At 39.5% G+C, this 23273-nt stretch overlaps 1 protein-coding gene across 1 annotated transcript in view; it reads right to left on the bottom strand.

The window, feature by feature from the left end:
* The window catches only part of BMP2K (BMP2 inducible kinase), a 108875-nt gene that overhangs the window by 49242 nt on the left and 36360 nt on the right, over positions 1-23273 (bottom strand). Inside the window, exons 3-8 of the mRNA XM_084626903.1 lie at positions 19302-19407; positions 13511-13653; positions 12954-13075; positions 10227-10308; positions 6961-7093; positions 2859-2962 (exon numbers count right to left, since the gene is read on the bottom strand). Of these exons, the coding sequence (XP_084483029.1) occupies positions 2859-2962; positions 6961-7093; positions 10227-10308; positions 12954-13075; positions 13511-13653; positions 19302-19407 (690 nt within the window). The remainder of the gene's footprint in view (positions 1-2858; positions 2963-6960; positions 7094-10226; positions 10309-12953; positions 13076-13510; positions 13654-19301; positions 19408-23273) is intronic.

Below are 23273 nucleotides of genomic sequence, written 5' to 3'. Positions count from 1 at the left end.
TACCATCTCTTAGGGTGAGAATCTGCTAATTCATATCCAGTCTATTAGTATATTAAGCTTAGTTTGGTTTTTTTTTTTTATTTGCTAGGTAATCTGCTTTGATCTGTTTGCTGTTCCTTATAATCACTTAAAATCGATCTTTTGTACTTAATAAATTGTTTTTGCTTTATCTTAACCAGTGAATTGCAGAGAAGGGTTTGGGAATCATAGCTCATAGGCTGTTGGGTATTCCTCTCCACATTGAAGGTGGGGGGAAACTTTGAGCTTATGCTGTCGAGTTCCCTGTGCAACACAAGACGGTACAATTTTGGGTATATACGCCAGAGGCGGGGCATGCCTGGGGAGCTGGGCGTTGCCTTGGCTGTAGCCTTCCTATGCAGGGGCTGGTCAGAGAGCCTGCATGTAACTGCAGCTGGGTGTGTCCCTACTGTATGAATGCTGGTGAAAGTGCAGACTGATGGGCTTTGCAGCTTGTCACAGCAGTACCGTGTGAGAGGGAGCACAGGCTGGTGGGTCAGGGGGCTCAGTGTTACCCCAGTTCCAGGTGGAACCCCATGGAGAAACCATCACAGAGATTATTAATTGCAATTTTTTTAAAAAAAATTCACCATGATATAGACTGCTTTTAGCTTTCTCATCTTGAATAGAAGTCAGCTAAGTCAGTTTAACTTTCAGCACAACGCTGTTACGTTTGGGCTGCACAGAGTGCAGAGAATATTTGTTTTAAAATGTTTCCTTCGGAGTTTTCAAACACATTCATGGAAACATTTATTTTCACCATACGCATTATAAAAGATTTTTTTTTAAAACACAAAACCTACATTTGGATAGAATTTGACACTATTCCTTCAGAAAGGAAGAGAGGTATCCCCCCCCAAATGGTGGTTCAGACCCCCCTCATGAGCAGAAAAGAGGGCACTTCTTGTTCTTCTGAAGAGATCCACCTTCAGCAGACCCCATCTTAGGAATATGTTTTGGAGGACTTGAAAGTCTAGTTCCTATTCACAGTTCTGTGCCATGTGTCCGCTGAAAACATTGGCTGTGGTGTTCTGAATGCCCAAGAGGTAGACCACCAACATTTAGATCTGATGAGCTATGCACCATTTCCATAGTATGTTGACATAGAACACGCAGGACACACTGTCCATCATGACCCGACTGATTTGCCTCTGGGAGGCAGGAAATGGAAGCAGACATTCCTGACAGTCCTGAACTCGAACAGATTGATGTGGAGATTGGTTTACTGAGTTGTCCATCTGCTCTGAGTCATGAGAGCATTAAGGTGAGCTCCCTATCCCAACAATATTGCCTCTGTTAAAGTTAGTGATGGAGTTGGGAAACAGAAGGGAATGCCCATTAAAATGTTGAGTTGATCTTTCCACCAATCCAGGAAGCTCCTCAGTTGTAGAGGAACCATCACCTGTTTGTCCAAGGTGCGGCTGCCTAGAAAACAGGTCATTCTGAGCCAGCCTGGAAAGAAGAGGAGACGTAGCCATGCGTGTTCGGTCACAAAATCGCAAGCTGTCATGTGTCCTTATAGTAGTCCAAGGACTTCCCTGAATTGTCTGTACCAAACTTGATATGGTTATGAACTTGTCTAATGGAAGGCAGGCCCTGGCTGTCAACGAGTTCAATGAAGCCCCTATAAACTGTATCTTCTTTATGAAGGTTAAGGTGAATTTCCTTACTTTCAGCTGAAGACCCAACTTTTGGAACAGAGCAAGGGCTCTCTGGGTGGAAGATAGCACAGCTTCATAATAATGGCCCTCGAGTAGCCAGTCATCCAGGTACTATTACTATTACTAACAGCTAACTATACTAACCAATCTTATCAAGCAACTCTAAGAAGAATACACAATAGCCACGGCACGCTCCAGGCAGGCACACTAGAGCTCCCTCTCCGGCCAAGGCGGTAGAATAGGAACTAAGGGTGGTTCACTCAAGCATCCCTATATAGCCTTGACATCTGGCATGAGGAGGTATAGGGCACATACACAGGTCAAACAGGCACAGGTAGTGGAAAAACCTCTGATCAAAGGGCTCAAGAGGCATATGCACAACTGAAGCAGAGCAGCCATATGGACACTACTTCAAGAAGAATGCTTGGTTTTGAAATAATTATTCCATCCTTATAACATTACTAGTTATGTCCTCTCAACCTTAACTCCATCTTAAATGTAGTTTGTGTCTGGGAATTAGAGATTTTATATCTTTCCCCCAAATGCTAGAGAAATATAGAAATAAGGTGAAGGGGGCTGAGGAGAAAATCTCAGGCTATTCCATTTTCCCTTGTAGGTAGGTAAGAGCCTGCCAAGGCTGGAAATGGCTAAGGATGGTTAATAATATTAAGTTAACTCAAAGCTCTGTTCAAAATTATCAGTTCCTTTTGTCCTCATTACCTCATGTAGTAACTCTCAAATTTGAACTTGCTGAGAGAAAAATCAACATAGCAGGAACAATTTAAAATGTATTTTATATTTACCCAGAGACCTAGCCAAATAAAAAGTGTGGAAAGTACAGTTCACTGAAAGTACCATTACATTCTGATATAGTTTATCAGGATGTGTCAGAAGCGATTTTCCATTCCATCTTTATTTATTAGGGCTATCCAGAAGATTCTAAGGCAGTTTTCCTTTTTGCTTTAGTTTAACGAGCTAAGAATTCTGTCAACACAGCATCTATTTGAAATTTATCATATCCAGAAATTTCAGCACAGGGACAGACTTTTATAAAGAAAAAAGTTAACATTAGACATGTTTCCACTTGATTTGATCTAGAAGTAATAACTCCTTTTGACAATATTGAGGGACACTTACTAAATCTATCAAAAAAGACGTGAAAAACAGAAGACTACTTACATTAATATTGGACAATGGACATTCCTTTCTGGCAAGTTTAAAGGCAAAATAAGATACTTGAAAGATATCGGGTCTCCGTTCTTGATCTGGTTCAAGCATGTACCCTGTAAAAGTGGATTGATTAAAATTTCTCTAATAGCAATTAAAGAAAATTTGCCTATGACATAGTACAAATGAAGAGTAAATGAGAATTAAACTACTTTACTAACTGATTTAGAATTTACTCATTTCAAAAAGTGGTTTTTACTTCTTTCAGACAAGTACTGAGTTAGAATGGTGTCTGTTGCCAAGAATATGTGGTTTATACTGTATGTTTTATTACTCTTTTGCTTGAATGAAAGAGTAGAAAATTTGCATTACCAGTCCTGACGCTCAGCTGAATCAGTTGAACAGCAGACTTGTAAGGACTGCTAGGGATGCTATAAAACAAATTGCAAAGTGCTACACTAATAAGTTAAAAAAAAAAGTAGTTCGTATTTTAGGAAAACTGAGTCTCTCCACCAGCTAGATCAGAGTTATGTCTTCAAAACCTTCTTCTCCATTACTAGAATGAAAACAACTCGGGAATACCAGCCTTCTTGAAAAGCATTTTCTGAGATACAGAAATGTAAAACAGTGAGCCAACTAAAGGCAACACAGGTGGGCTGATGTGTAAATGTCACTGCATTTGGAACCGGCAACTTTTTTTTTTTTTTTTAATTAGAGGACCCATGCAAAAAACCACACACACACACACACACACACACACACTCAAAACATAACCAAGTTCCATCTCTGAACACAATTTATGTTTTCTGAACTGACACAGCCAGCCATTTCATGAGAACATTATTCTACATGAATGTTAAAATTAGATGCAGACTAATTAAAAAGAGTGGATTTTAGACCAGCACCAATCCATGCGTCCGTTACAGAAACAGCATTATTAAAAACAAACTTACTGTTAATAAGTAATTCTGAAGTACACTCATTTTAATCCAGTGATTCTCAAACTGTGGGTCATGAACCCATTTTAATGGGGTCGCCAGGGCTGGCATTAGACTTACTGGGGTTTGGGGCCCAAGACTGAGCCCCACCGCCCGGGACCAAAAAAAGGGCAGCATAACAGCTTCACTAGCTCTGCCTGAGCTTAAGGGCACACTAAGCAAAATACCACTCTCCTCTCCCATGCAGGGCAGGCCAGGAGAAGTTGAGCAACACCACCCTGTTACAGTTCCCCAATTCTTTGCCCTGGGAAATGCCTCAACTTATGTCTGCTGGCTGTGGTCCCCAAGGGACAATATGCCAACTGGGCACAGCCCAAGTGTTCATTCCAACTCAAGTGTCCACCCCAACCACTCGATGCTCCCTTTTCAGGAGCTATGCCTCCCTCTATGCAGGAGGTAGAGCAGGTGTAGAGCTAGAAGACTTCCCTATATCGTGGTAAATCCTGAAGGTGCAGAGAGAGAACAGTGCAGAGAATCAGCCCCAAAATATTGATTGTAGACTCCTGACCATTCTGAAATACACTTGGCCCTCAGGATTGGACACTACTGTAGTAAAACATTAGCAAATTTCACCCTAAAAATGAGATCTAGCCTCATTTCACATATTCGCAATAGTCCAAGAGTTTAGTCAAAAAGGCTGGGGAAATACCATTTAAAAAAGATGACAAGAACAGCGTAAGATAGGATGGAAAAGTTGCAGTGGCACCACCACATGATCCTAGCCTGGTGCAAAACTGCTGGAAATGATGGCATCAGAAGCACCTGAGAAAGAAGTTTCAGACATTGCAAGTAGTGTGTGTGGGGGGGTGTCGGGGCACAATTAGGACCTCAATTCTATTAAGTTCCCCTAGCTAACAGAAGTAATATACGGCAGCTGGGAGAAACTGTGTGCAGCCCTCCTCTGAAAGAGGTATGTCACAACAAAGCTCTTGACAAACTCAAGGTTAAAAAGATAGATGCCTAGGGCTCAGAAGGATTTAGAGGCATATTTGGACTCATCCTGGATTTTAGTGTCCTGCTAAATACATGACAAAATCACCTGTAGTCTCGTGTGAACCAAGACTACACGATAAGTTACAGCCTATTAAAGTACACGTTGGTCAGAAATTTGCCAGTGAAGTCAGCATACTGAGCTCATCATTTAATAACCTGTCAAATACAGAAACAATTATAAAAATAGAAAAATCTTTCTTAGATTCTGAACAAGAAGTTTATAGCAAGAACATGTCAGGAAACTTTAAAAGTATAATTTGCATCAGCCCAGGCTTTATCAAACAGTTTTGGGGTAATAGCCTTCCTGGCAACCTGGGAAATCAACTGAAATATGACAACATTCATTCTAGGAATCAAGAAAGGTCATAAGAATAAAGAACTAAACAGATCTGATTTGAAAGAGTGATTGTCTCAAATTAAATGTAAGTTTCAAGCGAGAGATTCTTCCTCATCTCTGGTGTGCACAGCCAGGTATCTGGAGTTAATTCTGATGAGAGTTCTGTTCCTACTTTTTGTTACTTTTCTCCAGGTAGAAAGCAAACCAAACAGAAATGTAAGACTGGTCTAGATGGACAACATTTTCTAGAACACATCTTGCTTTATCGACAAAGAAGGCAACACTGTTTTTATTCTTTAAAAAAGTGAGTGTGTAGAGGTACATTTCAAGTACTTAAATAATAATTACTTAAAGTTATGAGGTCTACGATTTAAACACGATTTTTCCCCAGAATTTTAAAATTTTGTTTGTTTTTCTGTCTATGGTAGCTTCTTCATTAAATTGATTAGAGCAATATAGGGCTATATTTGGGAGCATTGCAAGGGCTATATTTGGGAGCATTGCAAGGAAGTGCAGGGGAAATTCTGTGCTATATCTCAGCATGGTTTTATGGATATCACTCTTTTTAAAAAGAAATGCATTTCTTGCTCCTTGCTGCAAAAGTATCCTTGCAAATACTGCATAAGCATCCTTTCAAAACATGTTTTTTCCATCCTAGCTGCGATTCTGTCTTTTTAAGTTAGCTCAGGAGTAAATTCAACATTCCTCACAAAGCGGGGGTAGCTCAAAACTGATTATTTAAAAAAAGATTGGCACAGGTAACTAGTTTTACTGAAGACACTATATATTACTTAGATTCTTATACAATAACCAATGTTGAAAATTTTACAGATATAGCTGGTTGTCCTATCAAAAAGTTTTTTGGGGGGGCTGTCCTCAATGTAAGTTTTCAGCAAGGAGGAGAAGAGACGCTGTAAACAATGGGGAGATCTGTAGGGAAGATCTTGAGGAAGGTGAAAGATCTCAGACAGGGATACCTTTTTATAGAAAAATTTTAATATTTTATATTACCTAATGGAGCATGGATTGCTCACTGGCATAGGCTTCTTACACCGCTCACATGGCTTAAAGCCCAGGGACCAGGGCATGCCCTGTCCCTAGACCAAGTCTCTCCAGAGACTATCTATACTACACTTAACCACTAAGAAGTCCTAGAAACTACTAAAACTACTACTATTTACAGGTATATACACAAGAAAAAACTAGAACCACCACTGGTCAGTATAGCTTGCTAAGGCAAGAGGAGCGTTCCAGCACCATCACTGGTGGTAAGTAGGAACTGAAGGGGGGAGAGGGTGTCCCTTCTACGGGCACATATGCATGTGACTCCAGAGGGCACCAGAGCCAGCCCCTATGGATACCACGGGGGAGGGAGGGGATTCCAACACCGGTGCAGGTGGTGAGCACACACCCCTACATGGAATGGACATGAGCAAGCACTTGAAGAACTACTAAAAGGAAACTGTTTTGTTTTTTTTTTCTTCATCAGAGCAGACAATTTTCCTTTTCAAAAGATTTCCTCAATGCAATGATCCCCCTTTCTTCCCCAGCAAAACCACAGATTTACTTTGATTTCTCAGACAGTGGAGATAAGGACTCTTCTGAACTTAGAACAAAGGTCTAAAAGTGGTGTCAGGGCAAGGTTAGATTATGTTTAAGCAAACCTTCAAATTCACTGATTTAAAGGACATTAACTATAAGTGCATACTGTAGGTAGGGAAGGTTACTAGTAGTAAGGTCTAATAAATTCACACAAAACAATTTTAAGTGCTGCCCAGCTACTTACTTATCAAACAATGTACATTATGGGTATATCGGGAATTGTCTGGAATGGTAAAATTTCCGTCACAAATAGCAACCTGACTCTCCCCGAAGGGAAGTGTGAAGAAACAAAGTTTATACAGCAAGCAGCCAAGTGCCTATAAAGTAAAATTAAAAAAAAAAAAAAGAGAAGAAAGAAAAAAGTATTGTCATTGCAAAGTCTAAATGGCAATAAATCAGTGTAAAAAGTGAAGCTAGATTTAATAAATAACTTAAATGCTGGTCACTACTAATGCCTGCATAGACATTGAACACGGTAGCATTTTGAGTTAACACTCCATTGACATAACTTGGGATGTAAGCAATGACGTGATCTGAAGCAATTCTACAAGTGCTTTTTGTCCCTCCAACTGGATGCCAGACAGCAACTAAGCTGTTAACGTAAAGAAATTCAGAGAGGAAACTTACGTCTGTTTTTGAATTTTTAAAAAATCTATTTTTTTAATTCAGATGAATATTCCAATATGTGTTTATACAGCGAAATTGCACGTGTAGAACCACCATCTAAACTGACAAGTAAGAGTCCTTGAGCTCATGTTATTTTCCCATAAACTTTTTGATGGAATCTACTCAAGATGCACCTGTCTGGCATGTAGAAAAAAAGTAATCATGGAGTTGTTCTCCCATTTCAGTGATCTGAAAAAGTTCTTAAGTCCTCATTAGGTATTACAGATGTTGACAATGAAAGTGTTATATTTCATATAGTAATCAGATTTACCCTCGCTTCATTTCCTCAGTGGTTTTAGTAATTAAAAGTGTTGTTGTAGCAGTGTTGGTCCCAGGATTGTGGAAACACAAGGTGGGTGAGGTAATATCTTTTACTGGATCACTTCTGTTGGTGAAAGAGACAAGCTTTCAAACTACACAGAGCTTTTCTTCCAGTCTGGGAAAGATACTCACAGCATCACAGCGAAATACAAGGTGGAAACAATTGTTTAGCATAAGCAGTTAACACATATTGTAAGAGACTATTCAAGGTAAAGTGACCTGTGAACACCTCTGCAGTCATAGGACAAAAAAAATAGCAGGCTAGAGGGTTACCAATTGTTGTAATCAGCCTTAAATCCAGCGTCTTTATTGAGACCATGATTTCTGTGTCTAGCAAGGTTAGGAATTTAAGCTCCCAGGCTCATCTTTCGAAAGCATTATGCAGGTTCTCTTTGAGAACGAGCACTGAGGGGTAAGATATGGAATGATTGTTTTGTGAAAAGTGTTGGCCCATTAATGTTGTTTTTGTCTTATCACTTTTCTGTGAGAGTTCATTTGAGAGAGTAATGACTGGTTTCATTCACACAGTTGTTACTAGGGTATTTAGTGACTGAATGAAGTACACCTCGTTGCCTTAGGCATGTGTAGGACACGTGGATCTTAAAAGGTATGTTATGGTGGGTAATGGTCATTATAGGAGCAGAGTTGACTCTGCAGGGTTTACATCTGTTATGGCAGGGCCAGTACCAGTTTGAGTTGATGTGTCCTGGTCTGTGGGGAGCTTGCCTCTATTCATGAGATTGGTGAGTCTGGGGGGTTGTTTTAAGCCCAGAAAAGAGGGTTCAGAAAAGATTTTTCAGGCTGTGGTCCCCATCAAGTATGGATTGTAATTGTTTAATGATACCCTATATGGGTATCATCATGTGTGGGTGAAACTAGACCATCGCTATGCTCTCAAATGAACTCTCACAGACCTATGACTGAAGAGGTGTTAACGTGTCCACTTCTCCTTGAATGGTCTCTTAGGCCTGGTCTACACTACAGAGTTAGGTCAAGGTAAGCTACCTTATCTAATAAGGATCTACCCTAAAATTTAGCTCCCACGGATATAAGGCACCCACTACATCAACTTAACTCCACTTCTGTGAGAGGCATAGTGCTTAGTTTGACATAGTTAGGGCAACACAGCATCCATGTAGACGCTACATTATTTACATAATAATGTAAATATTGGGCTGTGCGTCCCTGGGTAGAGTGGGCCTGCAGCTGCGAGCCCCGCATTGCCGACAGCTCAGGCTGTCAGCCCCAAAGCCCCAGATGTCAGTACCCCACAATGCCCCACACAGTTAAGTCGGTGGAAGCACTCCTAGTGAGGACACACCACCGACAGAGGGCACAGTATGGACATGAAAAGCCCCATTAATTACTGTGGTTGCTATATGTCGACCTAACTTAGGTTGACTTAATTTTGTAGTGTAGATTTGCCCTTAGAATGCACATTAGCTACTCATGTTAAACAAATTCTTTTCCACCTTGTATTTAGCTGCAAAACTCTGGATACACACTACGATAAAGAACTCGTGGCACCAAATCTCAAAGCCAGATCTCCCCCCTCACAGGATCTCAAGGCCCAGATTCCAGCCTGAGCTCAAATATCTACACTGCAAATTTCATAACCCCACAGCCCAGCTCAGTTGACCTAGGCTAGCTGTGGCCTCTGCATATCTTTCCCAGACCTGAAGAGCTCTCCATAGCTCATAAGCTTGTCTCTTTCACCAATAGAGGTTAGTACAATAAAAGAGAGTGGCTCATCCACCTTGTTTCTTTAGCAACTAAAAGATGTTTAACGAACAGTACCAGCCACTCATTACAAATATTTATTTTTGTATTACATACCTTATTTTCTCATTGTTACTTTTCTCCTTACACTCAAATTATGTCCAGCTGGTTATTACTGAACTTTGCATTCTGATTATATATAGTGTAATAATCAGCAAATATAGCACTCTTCATCTTTAATGCACTCTGCAAATATTCACTATACACCATTAGTGATAATAAAATCTTATTTTTCACACTGAACTAAACATCGCTGATAGGGCTGAATGCACAGGAGCTGGTCACCTATTCAGTCTGTCTTATTTAAATCATACTTAAACAGGTTTCTGTTGAAGCCATTGTTAACAACTGAGTCAGAGCGAGGGAAAATACTGATGTTACCTACATTTTGCACTAGTAGGCTAAAGAAAAAAAATACTAATCTAAATAATAATTCCCCTTTTACAGTACATCACGTATGCCAATAATTTTCTGTAGGAAAAGGCAAAGCCATTATCTACAGCTATTTCTCTTTATCACCATTTCCCACACACTACTTCTGCTGCAAGAAGCCACACCTTATTCTCTCACTGCAAAGCCTTTATTTTGTATTTTCTGAGACGTTAACTTCCCTTTTATCAATTTTTTACTCTTAATAAAGCAGAACAACTCTACAAGAATTAGACCACCTTTTATATTACTTACCCAAATATCTGCCTTGGTAGTAACTGGTTTTCCTCCATAAAGATTAATCATTTCAGGAGCTCTGTATGACAGTGTTGTATACCTAGCAGAAAATAAGTAAAGTGGAACTGAGATGAAATGGAAGATTTGCAGTATACCTTTATTAGCCACCATTCATAAGCTAATATACACTAATCATTTTTAATATGGGTAATTGCCCACTACAGATTACTTATACACTATGTAAAATAGGTTTCAGAGTAGTAGCCATGTTAGTCTGTATTCGCAAAAAGAAAAGGATTACTTGTGGCACCTTAGAGACTATCAAATTTATTTGAGCATAAGCTTTCGTGAGCTACAGCTCACTTCATCGGATGCATTCAGTGGAAAATACAGTGGGGAGATTTATATACATAGAGAACATGAAACAATGGGTGTTACCATACACACTGTAATGAGAGTGATCACTTAAGGTGAGCTATTACCCGGGGGGGGGGGGGGGGGGTGGGAGTAAACAAGGGGAAATAGTTTTACTTTGTGTAATGAACCATCCACTCCCAGTCTCTATTCAAGCCTAAGTTAATTGTATCCAGTTTGCAAATTAATTCCAATTCAGCAGTCTCTCGTTGGAATCTGTTTTTGAAGTTTTTTTGTTGAAGAATTGCAACTTTTAGGTCTATAATCAAGTGACCGAAGAGACTGAAGTGTTCTCCGACTGATTTTTGAATGTTATGACTGGGAGTGGATGGGTCATTACACAAAGTAAAACTATTTCCCCTTGTTTATTACCCACCCCCACCCCCTCCCACCGTTGGTAATCGCTCACCTTAAGTGATCACTCTCAGTACGATGTGTATGGTAACACCCATTGTTTCATGTTCTCTATGTATATAAATCTCCCCACTGTATTTTCCACTGAATGCATCCAATGAAGTGAGCTGTAGCTCACGAAAGCTTATGCTCAAATAAATTTGTTAGTCTCTAAGGTGCCACAAGTACTCCTTTTCTTCTTACTATGTAAAATAGTAAGTCATTACAGCATTCCTGTAAGCAACAAATGATGCTGTGTGGATTGATCATTGACCATCTATGCGGACATGGCAGTAGATATGCTGCTCATAGCTCAGCAAAAGTTTTTTGTTTTATGGAAAGAACCTTTTGCTGTTTTTCTATACTCTTAGAAGAATTACAACAAGTTATAACTATTGCAAATCAAATACACCAAGTTTATGAACACAAAAAAGTTTGTCTAAAGGTATCAAACTTGAACACCTGATTTTAATAAAATCAGGGAAATGATAAATATTTAATTCTTGTTATAGATTATCTTCAAAAGCAGCTACGAAAAAACTATTTCCAAATTACACCTTAGATTGTGGCATTTTAACGTCTCTTATTTTTTGATATTTTGCTCACACTACTCTAAAGGTATACACATTAACAGACCAGTCTCCTATTGAAGTTCTAAGCAACATGAAGCTAATGCTGGAAATATGGAGCATGAAAAAAGAAAGATGGAGCTAGAAAAGCCAAGAGTGATTTTTTTCATAGCAGTATGTCTACTATTTTTTGGTAACTTTTCTTGAAAAATTTTGCAGTCAAAGCCAAACCCAGATGCTGAAGTTACATCTTTGAACTGGTTTCAGAGTAACAGCCGTGTTAGTCTGTATTCGCAAAAAGAAAAGGAGTACTTGTGGCACCTTAGAGACTAACCAATTTATTTGAGCATAAGCTTTCGTGAGCTACAGCTCACTTCACTGAACTGATTCTTGCTAGTTAAAAACTAAGCATATTCCAGGGATATTGAGTCTCATATTAGCAAATAACAGTGTGTTTATAAAATGTAACATATCATTCCCAAATGTATGTATCTTAAGTAGTAGTTTCAAAAAGGTGTACATTTATTTTCCATTTAAGTTCTGAATAATACATAGTTACTCTTCAGCACCAACCATCTTTAGCAGGCAAACAAACAAACAAATTTTAAACTTGAACACATGCACAATTTCTCTGATTAAACAGAGTGGAAATGACGTGGATCTTACTAGATCCATCATTAGGACAGATCTAGACCTTAGTAAGTTAGTATGAAGCCTTTTTCCAGTGTCAGCAATCATGCAGGCTGATTGAGCCTGTTCTTATTAGTTGTCTTTCAATAGCACCCAGATGTCTCAACAATGTGCTAACAAACTTGCACATCAAATAACTTTGAATCTAAGGTCTCACAATTCTGTAATTAACAACATGTTGGTACAATAGTTCACGTGTATGCTGTAAACTGCAGGTCAGGGGCCTAAACAGGAATGAAGCAAGGCTTAGAACACTGCAGGTTCTTAGGGGGAAAGAGCCAAGAGAGTACAAGTATCACAAGATTGCATATATTCTAAGTTTAATGTATTACCTGGAGGCATCAAACTTTTTGTAATTAACACTCTACTGTTAGTGTATTCACTTTAAATTTTGCAGGAATTGCCTGTAGGTTAACGGAAATAGCATCAACATTACCAGGTATTCCTACTATCTTGCTATGCCTATTTTAGGTATTTGCATAGCCCTGATCACTACTAAGGAAGTGGTTAACAACAGGAACGTATCTTCAGGAGTTGTGCACTTAAATCAACCACCCTGAACACTAATTTGTTCCTAGTTAGTCCCTTACGTTTCCATTAATGTACATAACATATAATAAGTTCTGTGCTGCTAAGAGAATTAATTAGTGCTTACAAATAGCTGTTTAAGTGAACTTACTTTTTAATTTCTTCTTCAACTACATTAACACCATCTTTCTGAGGATTAAGGAATTTGTTAGTGGCACTGCCAAAGTCACAAAGGACATAGTTTCCATTGTCATTCAACAAAATATTCTCTACCTTAAAAGGAAAAATGAAACAATCAGGTAAATTGACAAACTGAAAGACAAAAAACAGTGTAGTGTCCAATTTTATAGAAAGCAGCTAAGTCTTCCCTCTAATTTTCAGTTAGTGTTAACAAACCTGTCATGTATTAATATTCTGAACATTCTAAAGAAATTTAGCATTAATAGTAAAACAATAACTTCATCATTACCTCATTAGGTCACCAGTAGTGCCAAAATCTATTCTACAAGAATGTGATGCCTAACCTACCTAACGTTTTTCATTTAATCTTCTGGGTACGGTTCTGCAGACAGACTTTGTGCTTCTCCCCATATATAAGTGGGCAGCTTTTGCACACTATGAGATGTCCTCCACATTACAAGTCATCTTTTGTCAGCTGCTCAATAGCAGCAAACATTTCAGCTCATTACCTTTTAGTGGAACTCTTACCTTCAGGTCCCGGTGAACTATTGGGGTTTTGCAGTGATGCAACCTGGCAACAGCTTCACAGGTGTCACAAAATATCCTCAGCACTTCTGGCTCAGTAAAGCCTGTCTGAAGTCTCTGATTCATCTGATTTACGACTTGCCCCGCTACAGCAGAAACATAACTTTGTAAAAGTAACAACTCTTTTTAACGATCTTTCAAAATGTTGTGTGGCCTTGAATCTAACAAAGTGTGTTTCTATTTAAAACCTTATCTATATGCACTCAAAATGTTTCAACCTCTTGTCAAAAAATTAAACAAGTTTTTAATCAACCACTCTTGCTGTTTTTCAAACAGGGCTAATACACCCCCATCCCCCGTACATCTACAGAACAGACAAAGTTAATTACCCTTAATTTTATTGATTCCTAATAAGAATCCACTGCTCCAAACAGAAGGTAATTCAGTGTCCAATCCCACTCAATGGTGGCAAAAGGATTTTTGGGAACTGAAATCTGAAACCTCCCCACACGAACACACTTGCTGACCTTCGCCAAATCCAAAGCTGAGAAGACCCAAAAACTACAAAAGTTGTTATAATTTCAAAGTATAGAAAATAAACCACTATTATGCAGATGCCACTATTGCAATATTTGACATCTGACACCGCTTCTTCACCTGCCTAAACAAAAACTAGTTGATAAATATAAGAAAAGTATGTCCTCAGAATTATAGTCATATTAGGGAGGCAAGTCAGAAATCTGTTTTTTTCCCTCCTCTCTTGGATTCACTGTCCTAGACAGGAGTCCTAATTCATGAGAAGTAACAAACATTCATTATCACTCAACCACCATATAGGGAAAGTAATAAAAGTACCAGCGCAAAGAGTATCACAATGACAGAAACGGTTGTAGAGGGGGAGGGATAGCTCAGTGGTTTGAGCATTGGCCTGCTAAACCCAGAGTTGTGAGTTCAATCCTTGAGGGGGCGATTTAGGGATCTAGGGCAAAAATTGGGGACTGGTCCTGCTTTGAGCAGTGGGTTGGATTAGATGACCTCCTGAGGTCCCTTCCAACCCTGATATTCTATGATACTATGACACATTCTAGCTAGGCTTAAAGGTATGGGGCTGCATGCAGGAATCAATAGGTGAAAATTCTTTGGTCTGGTTTTTTATACAGAAGGTCAGACTAGATGATCATAATGCTTCCTTCTGTCCTTAACATCTATAACTCAGGAGAAAAAAGCAACCACTGAGTAACTGCCAGAAATTTGAATTAATCACATTAGAGAGATGCAATGGAGACTATTCAATAGTCTTTGAACTCAAGATTTCCACATGCAGAAGGAATAATTTTCTTGAACACAAAATTTTATTTTTTAAAATGTACATCTTTATCCTGAAAAGCATTGACAGCTGACAGATCTGTTGCCCAAGAACTGCTATCTGAAGAAACCAATTCACCTTTTCTATTTCAGAAAGAATAGATTGAAAAAAAATCCTGTAACACTGTGATTTGGTCAGAGAGGACTGATGGTTCTCCCTCCACTATGTTACATATCTCTGGCAGAATAAGCACCAAATTCTCAGAGGAAATTCTTGGATTATTGGTAATCTCTGGTGATCATGGAGTCATTTTTAGCATTATATTCCGTTAAAGTGGGAAAAATAAAGGAAAAACTGGTTTCCCAGAGGCAACTCCCTTGTAAAAGGATCTCACGGAGAGCGAAAGAGAAAACATCTATTATCTTCAGTGCAGGCAGACATACTGGAAGGAAGGTGCAGTTAACTCAGCAAGTGTGCCAGCAGGGAGAAGTTCAGAAGGAAAAGACTGTCTCCATTAGGTCGATTCCGACACCAATACCTATTAATTATGACTTCAAAGCAGTGGATCAAATGAGAAATACATTTATGCTCTCCATTAATTAGTAGCTTAATTTTCTACTCCATCTACACTGCAATCAAGTTAAACTTACATTTAGAAACAGCAGTTTTTGAATTGTTCACCATATTATTCTCATGCTATACTTAGAGCCCTTCATTTTCAGTTATTTTATTTTATTTTTCCCAGGAATTTATCTGTGTTTATTAATACAATGACAAAAACAGATGAAAACTGGAGGAAAAAACTATTAAATTTTATGGACAAATACCGGTATTTATTTTGGTGGACACAAGGACGGGGCAAAAGTATTGAGTAGATTAATGCTTTGATTAATAGAATTCAATGTGGTTTGCTACAGAACTAAAACAACTCAAAGCACAATGCCAACTGTGAGTTTAAGAAAACAATATACCTCTAATCCCAAACTAAAACTTTTAATTTGAATAAACAGTTTACTGTTATAGACTTAAAACTATTAGCCTATAAATATTTACTTTAGTAACTGGGCCACAGCATTTGCACTGTATACACTCAACTTCATTGGTTTTCCTTGTTGTTTTTTAAAATTTTAAAGTTTTTTAAACTTTTCTTATGTTCTGAAATGTATTCTGATACAGATTTTCCCGTCTTTAGTGTGTCAGAGCTTTAAACCGTTATCTGCTAACAGCCTGAAATGTGTACATGGTGGGCATGAGATACATTCAGATGCATACGCACTTCAGGAGCTTGAACGTGTGCCTGTTCGTTTATTGTGTGCATCTTCTAGACTAATACATAACCTTACTTCAACAGGCACCTTTGCATATACACAAACAGACTAATGTATTATCGTAATACATATCTCATGCAATGTATTGTATTTTCCTAATAAAACAAGTTATATTTTATATATAGATATGAATGATCCAAACGTAGGGTGAAAATCAGAAAAAAAACCCGAATACTTATTGTAAAACCTAGGAGTTTTTTTTTATTTGTAAAAATCAGTTTAAACCGAAAATGAAGGGGCTTAGTTATACTACACATAGAATACTATCTTTTATGAGATTATGAGCCTTACTTTCAGACGCTAGGAAGCATAGCTCCCATTAGTTACAAAACCACATTTCTTAGAACATAAGAATGTCCCTACTGGGTCAGACCAAAGGTCAATCTAGCCCAGTACCCTGTCTTCTGACAGTGGCCAGTGCCAGGTGCCCCAGAGGGAATGAACAGAACAAGTAATCATCAAGCAATCCATCCCCTGTTGCTCATTCCCAGCTTCTGGCAAACAGAAAAAAAAAATAAAGTAATATCAGTTTAGTTAACTTATATTAATATCAGCAAGTGGACAAGCCATAAATTTTTAAGATTTTACTTACTGAAATTTAGATGTTTAAATCTCAGAAGTGTGCAAAATCAAAACACGACTCAAAATTTGAGCTGAATTGAGTCAATTTTTACATGAACAGCTGCAATCTATACTTATACTATATAAACATATGTTTAAAAGACACTATCAAAACTGTTTGCAGTGTTGTTGTAGTTGTGTTGGTCCAAGAATATTAGAGAAACAACGTGGATGATCTGTGTGGAGCTCGAAAGCTTGTCTCTTTCACCAACAGAAGTTGGTCCTAGAAAAGATATTACTTCACCCACTATTAAAACTGCGAAGTCAAGCATTCAAAAGTCCTACTTATGCACTGAATGAGGCAGAGGCAAGGGCCTGAGCAAGGGAAGTATGTGATCATGTAATTAAAGGCTGTCTCCCCCTTGATGCATTTTGACAAACAGAAGCTGCACAAACAGCAACTTGAATTCTACTGTTTTTGTAATCTGAGTGCTCAACTTCACAAACTTAATATCCTTTTAACAGTTTTTTTCATGTAATTTCCTCAGTTTTCATTTTTTAAAAATCACCTAACATCATCACGTGCAACTGTATCAAGCTCCTGCATGGATTTTCAACAGGGTTTGAACCCAGAAGCTTCAAGTCCATGTCACAAATCTCGTCCATCTCAACTGAAATTAATGGAGTTACATCTCACTCGTTTTCTGTACCAACCTAGGTAAAATTCTGAGGCAGTGTAGCTAAGTGAATGAGACCTGGTCTGCCTTACTGGAGAAGTGACCTTGTGCAAACCCTGTAAGACCTTTTTATAAGATGGGAGAAGTGATTAAACCCTACCTTAAGAAGGGGGAAGGTATCAGGTCTTGTTCATTAAGCAATATGAAAAGAATTAGTATTAGTGGAAAAGCATGGTCTTCTGGCTCTCAGATCAGTGCCCCTTTTCCCTATCGAAAAGCATCTTTAGTTTAGGAGAACAAGAGCAATATTTAGTTTTAGTTCTGTACGCCTGCTTCAGAACAATGCAGGCGCTTTCTTAGTCTACATGATCAGCACAGAGATAAAACCATCGCCAAAACCACGTACATGATGGTGCAGAAAAGTCAAAGAACTATAGTTATCTATCTAAATTAAGTACAACAAGAGAAAAGGTAGCTGGAAATCTGAGGGTTACAGCAGACATTCCCTTTACCCTCAGCCAATAGGAGATGAAGTAAATTCAGGCTGTAAATGTTGAGCACAATGAAAGCATCACTCACGTGGCTCCCAATGAGCATAGCTTTCTAGAAGGTTGCAGAAGCACACAATAGTGCACCTCACAGCAACAGCGAGAATACACACAAGCTACAATGACACAGAATCGGATTTGTCTTTCAAAACAGAGATCCAAGGATATCACATCAGGCAGTTCACAGAAGGCCAACTGACCAGCACTGGCTGAGTGCAGACAAAGGCCAAATACCCTCAAAGGGAAGGCACCTGAAGCATTTTAAGCACCTAATGCGCAGGCTTATGCAGAACATTTTATTTTCACATGAAGCAGACACAGTTACTTTGAAATCCAAGCATTTCTCCAGATTCACCGTAACTGGATCCTAACACTTCTCTACATTTGAGCTAAACTACTGGAATACATTTCTATACAAAAAAGGGGGAAAAACCCAAACTATACACCTCTACCCCGATATAACGTGGTCCTTGGGAACCAAAAAATCTTACCATCTTATAGGTGAGACCGCGTTATATCGGGGCAGGGAGAGGAACCACTCCCCGCCCCAGCTCACCTCCGCTCCGCCTCTTCCCCTGAGTGCGCTGCCGCTGCTCCGCTTCTCCCCCGCTCCCTCCCTTCCTTCCAGGCTTGCCGCGCCAATCAGCTGTTTCATGAATTTGGATATAACGAGGTAAAGCAGCCCCGGTCCCCGGAGCACTGCTTTACCGCGTTATATCCAAATTCACGTTATATCGGACCGCATTATATCGGGGTAGAGGTGTACTTGTAAATTAAAGAAACTAAATATTTGAAAAAGAGGAAATGATTCTGAAGCCACTTGTATTGCCTAAAACAAAAAGAACTGTTATAGACCAGGACATGAGATACCATTATTTGGACCTCCATGGCCTCCACCCTCCACCGAATAAACTGATTTAAAACAATTTAAGGGATCAGGATGATGAGACAGCATGTAGCCTTTACAGTTCATTATCTGGAGCAGCAGTTTCATGAGTGAAAAGATATTCAGTTTTGCAAAGTCTTCATTCCCAAATCAATATACAAATATATTCTGAAATTTGTTAGAGGGAACAAGGACACTTTACATATTTATGTAAACATTTAATTTCCCCCCCTCTTTTCTGGTCAGACCTTCATATAAAGCAGTGTAGGATGAGCTTTTCAATATTCCCAGATTCATTCTTTCTGGCACTTAAGAACAAAATCAAATGTGACAGTGTTTTCAGTGGTCTTGACCTTAATTAGGAAGATAATAAATGTGGTCTTTACCAAAATACATGTCACATTTTAGGAGATAACCCTGGACTCTAACTTTAAGAATGCTTTACTTATGCTCATAAAAAATAAGAACTCCAACAGTAGTTTACTTACCTCGACAATATTCCATTAAAATGAGCACCTCCCACACATTGTCACTAACAGAATTAACAGCACAGTCCAAATAGCCTACAATATTCTTGTGCCCAGAGAGTTCTTTCTGAAACCGGAAAAAAAAAAAAAACATCACATTTTGAATAACGAACGTTTAAATAAACTCTAGAAAGTATAAAGATACATCTATATAGAAGACTGGAGGATTCTTGGGATATGGAGTCTTTCATCTCTACACCATGCTTGAAACGTCCTAGGTAACTGTTGAAAAAACATTCTAATAGCTACTTAGGAGCTTATGTCAAGTGAGTAGGTGCCCACTACAATTCCCAGAGGACAGGTGCCCACTTCAAAGAAAATATTAGCAGTCAACCCCATCTTAGACTCAGCTAAGCACCAAGGATCAAATAGAGCATAAACATAATTCCTCCAAAAGAAGACTTAGATACCATGGGCAGGACAGCGTGAACATGCTTGGATTGCCACTATTTATGCTGCACCCGTGTAGGTAGTAAGGTTTAATTTACAGTGCTGTCAGTTTGGAAACTTTATAAACACTAAGCTCATGTCAAAAGAAAAATGTTCTCTGTTAATTTCATCATTAAGACAAACTCAAAAATGTTAAGATTTTGCAGCTATAATCATAATACACTGCAAACATTCATGGACTGTGTGTTACATTAAAAAGGACTAACGGACAATAAGCCAAAATTCAGGCAACTTGATCCATGCCTGACAGTTTCCACAGCTGTCACAGTCCTTGCTTCTAAGAGGACTAGTGGAAAGTTATGAGAGCTTTCCCTCACAAAAGGATGTGAGAGATACACCATATGAGCCTTCACTTGGTGCAGGAGCTTCTTTTTATAATTAGCGGCAAAGAGCTCCACCTCTAATGTACCCCACTAGAGAAAGACCTGATCAAGCAACTATTTATTAGGGTCCAAAACCAGCTCTTACTATGACAACATTCTCTTTTCCAGCTAGTTAAGTATCCAAAAGCAGTATATACTGGACATTTCCCAGTCCTACCTTCATAGATTCCAAGGCCAACTGGGTCTATTGCAGTCATCTAAGGTGACCTCCCATATAACATACGCTGTATAACTTCCCCCAAATAATTCCTGGAGCATATGTTTTAGAAAAAGATCCGATCTTGATTTTAAAATGGTCAGTGAGAAAGAATCCACTACAACCCTCAATAAATTAATTATTCACTATTAAAAATGTATGCCTAATTCTCAGTATTAATTTGTCTAGCTTCAACTTCCAACCATTGGATCATGCTATATCTTTGTCCGCTAGATTGAAGAGCCCATTATTAAGTATTTATTCCCCATGTAGGTACTTATAGACATAAACATATTACTCCTTAACCTTCTTTGTTAAACTAAATAGATTGAGCTCCTTGAGTCTATCACTCTAAGGCAGATTTTCTCATCCTGTAATCATTCTCATTGCTCTCTTCTGAACCCTCTCCAATTTTTCAATACTCTTCTTGAATTGTGGACACCAGAATTGGACACAGCATTCCTGCAGCGGTCACACCAGTGGCAAGTACAGAGGTAAAATTATCTCTCTATTCCTACCCTAGATTACCCAGTTTATGCATCTATGGATCACATTAGGCCTTTTGACCACAGCATCGCAGTGGGAGCCCATGTTCAGCTGATTATCCACCATGACCCTCAAATATTTTTCAGTCCCTGCTTCCCAGGATAGAGTTCCCCATTTTGTAAGCACGGCCTACATGCTTTGTTCCTAGATGTGTGCATTTAGTTATATTAAACCACACATTGTCTGTGCATGCTCATTTTACCAAGCAATCCAGACCACTCTGTATCAGTGACCTGTCCTCTTCATTATTTAATCGCTCCCTCAATTGTGGGTCATCTGAAAACTTTATCAGTAATGATTTTGTTTTCTTCCAGGTTATTGATAAATATATGCTAAATAGCGTAGAGCTAAGAACCGATCCCTGAAGGACCCCTCTAGATGCTTGATGACGATTCCCCATTTACAGTTACATTTTGAGACCTATCAGTTAGCCAACTTTAAATCTATTTAATGGGTGCTATGTTAATTTTTCATCTTTCTCGTTGTTTAATCAAAATATCATGCCGTACCCAGACAAATGCCTTACCAAAGGCAAAGTATATCACATCAACACTATTCCCTTTATTACTCAAGCGTCTAATCTCATTAAAAAAAGATATCAAGTTACTTTGACAGGATCTATTTTCCATAAACCTATGTTGATTGGCATTAATTATATTACCCTCCTTTGATTCTTTATTAATCAAGTTCCATACCAGGTGCTCCATTATCTTGCCTGGGATCAATGTCAGACTGGCAGGTCTATAATTACGCTTGTCATCTCGTTTACCCATTTTAAGTATTGACATAACATTAGCTTTCTGCCACTCTTCTGGAACTTCACCAGCGTTCCAAGACTTATAGAAAATCAACATTACCAGTCCAGTTCCAGTAAGCTCCTCAGTTAGCTCTTAAAACTCTAGGATGCAAGTTATCTGGGCCTGCTGATTTAAAAATCTTTAACAGTGGTTATTCAATATGCTCCCGAGATACCAGTGAAATGGAAAGAGTATTTTCATATGAGACATCATCATCTGTTTTTTCTCAAATGCAGAACAGAAATATGTATTGAACACTTTTTCCTTTTCTGCACTATTAATAATTCTACCATTGTCCTCTAATAATGGACTAAAGCCATTGTCAGGATTATTTTTGTAACTAATATACTTTTTTTAAAATTCATTGTCCATAACTCTGCAAGTGATAGATTTCTCCTGGTGTTCCTTTGTTCCCTGATAAATTTTCTACGAATTCTAGCTTTCGGTTTATATTGATTGCTATCAACGTCTCCTTTCTTCCATCTATTTTTTTTAATTATTATTTATAGCTGTCACTTCCCTTCTAAATTGGGTCAGTTTTCTAACCAATACTGCCTTCTTCCTTGATTGTGGCTTTTGGAACATCTAGTAAAGCGTTCTTAAACAACTTCCAATTATCATTCATAGGGATAGTTTTCCTATATAAAAGAATTAAGACCCTTGTCTTCCCATAGATTTATGGAGAACATGGTGGCATTGTCAGAATCAAGAGAACTTTTTGAAATACTGGTCTTTAATAATCCCTTTGATTAGGATCACTTGTCATGCTCTAAGGCAGAGGTGGGCAAACTATGGCCTGCGGGACCATCCTACCCGGCCCTTGAGCTCCTGGCGGCTAGCCCCCAGCCTCTCCCCCGCTATTCCCCCTCCCCCGCAGCCTCAGCTCACTGCTCTGCCGGCGCCATGCTTTGGGCAGCGGGGCTGTGAGCTCCTGGGGCAGCACAGCTGCAGAGCCCGGCCTGACCCGGTGCTCCATGCTGGGCTGCTGCCTGTCCTGGTGCAGCCACGCCGCCAGCCACCGGTGCTCCAGGCAGTGCAGTAAGGAGGCAGGGAGCGGAGGGGTTGGTAGAGGGCAGGGGAGTTCAGGGGTGGTCGTCAGGGGGTAGGGATAGGTGTGGATAGAGATCAGGGCGTGGATAGGGATCAGGGCACTCTGAGGGAGGGAAACAGGGTGGTTGAATGGGGGCGGGAGTCCCGGGGGGGCAGTCCAGAAGGAGGGGGAGGTTGGATGGGATGGCGGGGGGCAGCCAGGGGCAGGGGTTCTGAGGGCAGTCAGGGGACAGGGAGAAGGGGTGGTTGGATGTGGCAGGGGTCCGGGGGGGGCAGTCAGGAAGGAGAGCGGGGAGTTGGATGGGGCAGGGAGGGGTAGTTAGGGGCGGGGAGGTCCAGGGGCGGACAGGGGACAGAGAGCAGGGGGTGGATGGGGCAAGGGTTCTGGGGGCAGTCAGGGGACAGGGAGAAGGGGTGGTTGGATGTGGCAGGGGTTCCCGGGGGGAGAGAGGGGGGCTGGATGGGGTAGCAGGGGGCAGTGAGTCCGGGGCAGTCAAGGAGAAGGGGTGGT

This window comes from Lepidochelys olivacea (genome assembly GCF_965140295.1).
Source record: "Lepidochelys olivacea isolate rLepOli2 genome assembly, chromosome: 4".
Classification (NCBI taxonomy): domain Eukaryota; kingdom Metazoa; phylum Chordata; order Testudines; family Cheloniidae; genus Lepidochelys; species Lepidochelys olivacea.
This window is presented reverse-complemented; position numbering and strand designations above follow the sequence as displayed.